This window comes from Vulpes vulpes, chromosome 12, assembly GCF_048418805.1.
Source record: "Vulpes vulpes isolate BD-2025 chromosome 12, VulVul3, whole genome shotgun sequence".
Lineage (NCBI taxonomy): Eukaryota > Metazoa > Chordata > Mammalia > Carnivora > Canidae > Vulpes > Vulpes vulpes.
In genome coordinates, this window is record NC_132791.1 from 125892869 (window position 1) to 125900578 (window position 7710).

Sequence of the window (7710 nt, forward strand, 5' to 3'; positions counted from 1 at the left end):
GATTGTCCCTAAAATAATTTTGAGTGGATTAAAAAAAGGTCCGGGTGTGGCTTGGTGACGGGAAAACACTCCCAGCGTTTGAAACGAGCTGGCAAGGGCTCCGAGGCAAAAGACAGAAATCTGACTACATTCAAGGGGTTTGCCAGATGGCAACAAATCAGTGCCAATGTTCGATTGAGCTATAATTATTATATACTATCTGTCACTTTACCAAGCTATCTTTTTACAAGGCATGTGGTGACAGAATGTTGTCTTAACATTTTCTTTCATTGAGTGTATGTTGAAAATGAAGAAATGGATGGAAAGTCTTTCTTTTAGTAACATCTCTGGAGTATGAGGCACGGTGGGGAGAGGTTTGATTATGAACACAACTCTATAGGGAATTTTGCTGGTTTATGCCTTCTGGGAATGCTTTATATTGATTGACCCTAACTGGGAATTCAGAGGGGGTTTGCTCTAGTATCTGTAAGGAAGAGATTTGCTGAGCAAACACAGTTGCTGGGGTCCTATTGAAAGTGCTTCACTGATATACTTTCCAGTTCAGTTAAGTACTTCAGGGGCTCCACTCACCTCCAGACATCTGAAGTGTTGATTGTAAGCTCATTGTAACAGCCTAGTTTTAGTTAGTGTTTGTAATAGAAAGTTATACAAGTCTATTTCTTGCAAGTAGGTTCCATTACTCACGATCGCACTAGTTTCAACCAGGTCTCCTTTTACCCTCTAGGTCTCTCCCAAGGATTGAGTTTTGCTGTATGAGTTTGCTGCAGTATTAGTTTACCGACAGAGAGATATAAACCATGGCTTCCACAGCTGTTTCAGATGAAACTGTATATTAATGTGTAAACTTCCAAAATACAGCTTAGCTGGAATGTTATGCAGAGCAGGTGACTGAGGAGATAGTTTTCACTGCTTGGACGAAGGTCAGTTTTGAAGGAGCTAGAGATGTCTGTTGAATTCTGGTGCCTGTGTGGTTTGGGAGGTGCATGTGCAAGGCAGAGAGCTCTTCTCATTTCAAATAGTTAAGGATATGGGTGGTGAAATGAAGTTGTACTTTTAAAAAAGATTTTATTTATTTATTCATGAGAGACACACAGAGAGAGGTACAGACATAGGCAGAGGGAGAAGTAGGCTCCCCATAAGGAGGCTGATGTGGGACTCCATCCCAGGACCCCAGGATCATGCCCTGAGCCGAAGGCAGATGCTCAACCACTGAGCCACCCATACATCCCAAAGTCTTTTTTTTTTTTTTTTTTTTTACATTCTCACATGATAAGTAGGGAAAGTGGCCAAATTCAGCACTGATCTGCTAATATTAATCTATCACTCTGGCTTTATGATGTTCGAAACACATGTTAGAGCTATTCATGAAGATGTAAAAGATAAGTTTTAAATTCATATCAGTTGTGCCTGAAGTCAACTGGAAGGGAAGACTTTAAGTCCCTGTGGTGTTAGTACAAATAGGCAGCCAAAGGACTAGAGTCTTAGTCAACAGACTTCTATATTCCCCCTAAACACAAATAGCCTCAAACTTTTGGAGGTTGTTCCTTTGACATGTTTCATCAGTGACATCACGGTGATTGCCACCTCCCTCAGACTACTTTAGGCCCTGCCCAGAGTCCAGGAGTCCAGAGAGCCTGGGAGACAAGCGGGAGTGGGAGCCTGAGTTGGAGAGAGAGAGAAGAAGCCTACTGCAGCCAGGTGTGTCCTTGACCTTCTTTAGATGACAGCAGGATTTTTATACATAGCAGAGAGAGAGAGAGAGAAAGGAAAGTGTGTGTATGTATGTGTTGCGTGTACAATTTGCAAATGAAAAACACAGAGGCATGTTTATATTTCTTAATGAGATAAGCAATACCTATTGTACCAAGTATTTTTTAAGGTGCAAAGAGTATTATTTATTCTTACTTGCCTTTTTTTCCCATCTCCTGGTATGCATTTCTCCCTTCCTAATTCTCAAAGCCTCCATTCAAAGAAGGTCAATGTCAGAGCTTTTCTGGTTTTTATTTCACTGATATGGCAATCACTTTGGATCATATGGTGTGATCTTAACTCTGGGGAAGATTTACAATGAGGCCAAAATTGTCTTTGTGGGGTAACAACAGAAAAGCCAAAGTTTGCTGATCTGAATATCTACCTAACTTTGGTATAAATGTGTGTGAAAGTAAATTCCACTTCTTATTGTTAGCATATATGTTGATTAAATTGGATTTGTTAGAAATTCTCATCTTAACTCTTTGTGTTTTATCCACTTAAAAATATATAAAACAGCAAATATTCAAGTACACCATCAAAGCGCAAGAAATGGTAAGAGGTAATCTGTAGGAAATAAAGAAGTGTATGAGGTAGCCTGTCAATTCAGAGACTACTGGAGAAAAAAATGTAAAGAATCATAAAACCTAAAAAAAATAAAAAAAATAAAAAAAAAAAGAATCATAAAACCTAGTTTGAATACTAATTATAAAGCAACACTTGTGTACTATCACCCACGTCAAGAAAGAGATCATTGCTGGCACCTCAGAAGTCCATTCTTGATCATCTCTCCCTTTCTGCCCCACCATAGGTAATCACCATTTTGATTGCTAAGATAATCTTATTTATGCTTTTCTTTATGGTTTTGCCACCTATGTCAGCATTCCTAAACTATAGTATTAAGTTCCCTGTCTTCAGTTTTGTATAAATGGAATAACATTCTTTGTGTCTTTTGTGAATTCTTCTTTGGCCTGACAATTCTATTTGTGAGATCCATCCATCTTGTTGTGTGTTGCCATAGTTCATATATTTGCTTTGCTCTTATAGCATTCAAATGTATGAATATTCCAAAATTCATCATCCATCCCACTGTTGATGAACATCTGAGTTGTTTCCAGCTTGGGGATATTATGAAAATGTGGCTGTGAACATTGCTGTATATGTATCTTGGTGCACATGTGCTTGAGTTTCTAGAGCAGAATCAAAATAGCTGGATGATAGAGCCTTTTATTAAGGCACTAATAGCCTTAATAAAAAAAATGTAAGTTGTTTTACCAAAGTATTGAAATTTTACATGACTTTGTGTAGTCAGGGCAGTTAATTGCAGTAATAACTCATTTTTGTAATCACTCCTGTGTAGTAACCACAATTTTAACAACTAGTTCTAGTCTGCCAATTCTAGTTCTGCCTTTAACTTGCTATGTGCCATTATGCAAACAACATACCTCCTCTCTCAGTTTCTCAGCTACATTATGGGAGAGAGAAAAATCGTGGTAATATTTGCCTGAGTTGTGAAGGTCACAGAGTTGTGAAGGTCACACAAACACAGCTGTAGACGGCTTTCAATCACATTTTCTGATTGTTCTTGTTGGGTCACTATCCATGGAACCCTTTATTTAAGAGTTTAATCTAATAGGCAGATTTGGTGAGATAGTGATTTTGCCCTTCCTGAACCGGGTTGTTGTGATCATTATAAATATAGTCTCTCTCTTCTTTCCCTCTCTCTCTTTTTGGGTATCTCTGCATTTCACCAAAATGCTCCCAAATAAATTAGTGTATGGAATAGGATTGTATTATATTAAGAGAGAGGAGCCTGCCTATGATTCTCATCCTTTGCCTCAAGGCCCCAGGTGTGGATTCATCACCTTCGCATTCCTCTATGCTCTTGTATACCTTCTAACACATTCTCTCTACTTCCTTTATCCATTTATTTTCTTCTGTTTGCTTTCTCCTTCAAGCAAATATTTGTAAAGAGTTTCATTGGAATCTACTATATACTGAATGTGGAGGGTGAAAAGATGGATAACAATTAAAAAGGAAATGATACAAAAATCGGTCATTATCAGCCATTTTTAAAGCAAGATTTAACAAGCTACTGTTGACACCATCTAATCTGAACCTGTGTGTTAATTACACCAACCATTCCATAATATGAAGAATGATTATTTGGTTAGTGTATACAATTAATAATTTTGCCCATTAATAATATAATAAACAGTAATTATAATTAATAATTCAATCTGGTTAGATGGTTAAAAATGCTATTTGGGTCAAAAGCTTGCTAACCCTCCTTCCTACTCCCTGAATTCCCAACCTTAGCAAATAAACAAAACTCTCCTTCCCCCTAAGCTTTTTCACTTCATAGTATCTAAAATCTTAGTATCTAATAAATATCTAGAAGTTTATCTTTAATCTTAATTTCATTTGGTTTGAGTACTCAAAGTACCAGTTGTACCACATTGCTGAAGGTAATAATCTCATCGATTGCACTGCACATGCTCTCAAAGTATGATTTCCTGCATGTACTATCTGTGCAAACTATAAAGACACCATCCCTGCTCTTTGAAGTGTTTACAATATAGGCACATCCTGCACTTGACTAAAAATAGCTGGCAGAAGCCCTTTTTGAAATAGAACTACCCATGAGGTTAACACTTGCTCTTTTGACTGAGTGCCTGTTATGCGAGGGACTTTTGGTTGACCCCCGTGGGCTCTGTGCCCAATTCAGGGCTTATAAGAGGCCAAGCAGCTGCTGTAAGCACTTCATGCATTCATAGGCTTAGATGAAGACCTACGGCAGCCTGACACCTGAGAAATTATGGGATCCTACTTTTACATGCAGTTTCAAGCAAGAACAAATACTAAACCATACCTTTTTGTTTGTTTTTTATTTTGTTCTGGTGACCTTGTTTGCTGGTACCCCATGTTAGCAAGGCAAGCACACATATCCTGGGAGAGAGAAAATATAACATTTTGTGTTTATCCAAAGCATCTATACATTCATTACAGGAAAAAAATCAGGACTTTGTTGGTCTTTTTGACATTGGGCAGAAAAACCAGTTTCTTTTCATTAGTCAGGGTTCTTCAGAGAAACAAAACCAATAGGATTTGTGTGTGTGTGTGCGTGTGTGTGTGTGTGTGTGTGTGTGACCTACATCTGTATGTTAATATCAAGATAGATATAGGTAGATATATGGATAAAATTGGCTTAGGTGATTGTGGAGACTGGCAAGTCCAAAATCTATGGGGGAGATCAGCAGGCTGGAGACCCAGGAAGAGTGGCAGCTCTAGTCCAAAAATAGTCAGAGGGCTAGAAGTTTAAGATGAAGGTGTTGGCAGGGTTGACTTCTTCTGAGGCTTCTCTCCTTGGCTGGTAGATGACTGTCTTCCCTGCCTTTAAATGGTCTTCCTTCTGTACATGTCTGTGTCCTCGTCTACTCTTCTTATAAGAACACGTCATAGTGGATTAAGGTGCATCTTAATGGCCTCATTTAAACTTAATTACCTTTTAAAAGACCCTATCTCCAAATATAGTCACCTATTGAGACATTGGGAGTTAGGATTTCAACATACCAGTTTTGTTGGGGCCACAGTTCAGCCCATAACACTCTCTTCTTCCACAACAAGGAAAGAATGCTCATGTATCTCCATGTTTTCTTTGTCACTCTCCATTAGGTGAGGACAAGCAGAAGCTCTTGGGTGTGCCCTCAGAAGTCTGCTATCAGTTCTCACCGAGCCAACTCTGAGAATGGGGATATCCACCCGGGAGCTGTTTCTCAACTTCACTATTGTCCTGATCACCGTTATTCTTATGTGGCTCCTTGTGAGGTCCTATCAGTACTGAGAAGCCATGTCGTGCTCCTGGGATTGACTGCAACTCTCCAGAGCTGCTGCTCTGAGCTCCCACTGCTGTCATGGGATGCTTTTCTCAGCACCCCAGGGCATTTCTGACCCACACTCACAATATCTGAGGTGCCTCCAGTGTTAGGATTGATTGTGTGCACTCTAAAGATGCTGCTCGCAAGGGCTGCCAAGTATTTGCCAGTGAGCATTAGATTTATTCCTCAACTCTTACTGCAAATGTGTTAGACAAGCCACAAGGTTAAAATTAAATGATTCATGATGGTGTAGAATTGTAACAAGCCCCTGATCTGTCTTACCACACAGCCCTTCCACCCACACTGTCTGCAACCAAACGCTATATCAACTCACCAGAAGAAAGAAATGTTAGAGGAAGTCATTGTCAACCCCTGTAGCTATCATGTGAATAAAGTTAAGTCAACCACAAAATGACTTTTGGAATTTATTTCAGCTTCTATTTGTGATACTGCATTTGACCCTTGGCTGGGATTGAAGTGACAAATGTTACAGTATTTCTAGCGTTTGAGATAAGCCAAGATTTCCAACTGCTAAGGATTTGAAACCAAGTCAATTAAGATTTGTCACATTTCAAATAATTCTGTTGATTCAGTGTTCCTCAAACTTTCCCACTAAACGAGCCTCCAGGGCAGAGAGAATAAATTTCACTAGGAGGTCTGGGGCATAGTTTCAAGGGTCCACTGAAAGCACACAATTTCCTTGAAGTTTTGCATTTTATCTTAAAAAAATCACAAAAATGTATATTGTACTCTATAACACCCCTTTGTTTTAAATATTTACAATTATGTGCCACCGAGTAAAAGCAGGACATGAATCACATCTCTAAGAGTAGCATATTCCAGTTTGCTTATCATGGGTCGTTATGCACGTAGAGCTAGTCATTAATAAACTGCAGTTAGAGCAAGGAGGAAAATTGGAAATACAACTTTACATATGTGTGTATGAAATAGATGTTTCTTAAACACGTTGCTAGGATGCCCCATACTAGAGAGATCACACTTGTTCCTTGTGCTACTTCTGGAGATACCACAGAGAAAAGGAACATTGATAAACCTCATCTTTCAGAGCTCCCTCATGGAGATGAGGACCTCCTGGCTGAGAATTCAGCCCATCTCTGAGGCAATGCCTGCCTCACCTTGTGGTTCTCAGCCCTGGCCGCAACAGCGTATGTCCTCAGGGATGATTTTCCAAAATATTTACACGAGGTCCTCTTCAGACCAATTAATAAAAACCTCAGGGGGTAGAGCCCAAGCATCTACATTTCCCCATATTCCTCTAGCTGAGTTATTACTAGTGTTTCCCTTACTCTAAGGAGACCTCAGAGAATCTACTACTGTTTGTGTATGTGTTTGAGAAGGTGTGTGTATGGTGGTGGAGAGGGAGGTGGACAAAATGAGTGACAACAGTCCCTTCACCTGAGTCAGTAATGGTGCCAACATTTACAATAGGTGCCATTTATTGAGTCTCCTATCTATCACACTTTCCATATATCACACCATTTAGTAGATGTGGTAGCTGAGGATCGCAGATCTCACTAGCCAAATATAAGGGGTGAAGCTAGGATGACAGAAGTATCGTGTTCATCTTTGTTGGGACTGCAAACAAATCATGCTTTATTATAGATCTCCAAACCATTTGATTGTAAGTTTTACCCTCACATTCTTTAGCATTCTAAAACATCAGGCTAATGAGATAAAGGTAACAGTTTTAATTCTCTTTGTAATTTCTCTGCTTGTCAATCCTCATCTGCTTTTCTCTTGCCTTTATCTTCTTTTTTTTTTTTAATTTTATTTATTTATTCATGAGAGACACAGAGACATAGGCAGAGGGAGAAACAGGCTCCCTGTAGGGAGCCCAATGTGGGACTTGATCCTAGAACCCCAGGATCACAACCTGAGCCAAAGGCAGACCCTCAACCACTGAACCACTGAACCACCCAGGTACTCCTGCCTTTCTCTTCTTAACTTGTTATGATTGGATCTACTGGTAGGACCCATTTGCAGACCGCATTATGGATTACCATTGTGGGGGTAGGACATCCATTAGCAAATATGTCTAATTTCCTCCACGTTCAGGAGTCCT

At 39.5% G+C, this 7710-nt stretch overlaps 1 protein-coding gene across 1 annotated transcript; it reads left to right on the forward strand.

Moving 5' to 3' along the window:
* Window positions 1-1560: 1560 nt before the first annotated feature.
* On the forward strand, window positions 1561-5729 carry SLN (sarcolipin). The gene is made up of 2 exons (XM_026006721.2): window positions 1561-1698; window positions 5425-5729. The coding sequence occupies exon 2, from the start codon at window positions 5498-5500 to the stop codon at window positions 5591-5593; it is 96 nt and encodes a 31-aa protein (XP_025862506.1). The 5' UTR covers window positions 1561-1698; window positions 5425-5497; the 3' UTR covers window positions 5594-5729.
* The last annotated feature ends 1981 nt before the right edge of the window (window positions 5730-7710 follow it).

Excerpts from the sequence above, each read along its gene's own strand:
- SLN (XM_026006721.2), top strand. The coding sequence starts at position 5,498 with ATGGGGATATCCACCCGGGAGCTGTTTCTCAACTTCACTATTGTCCTG.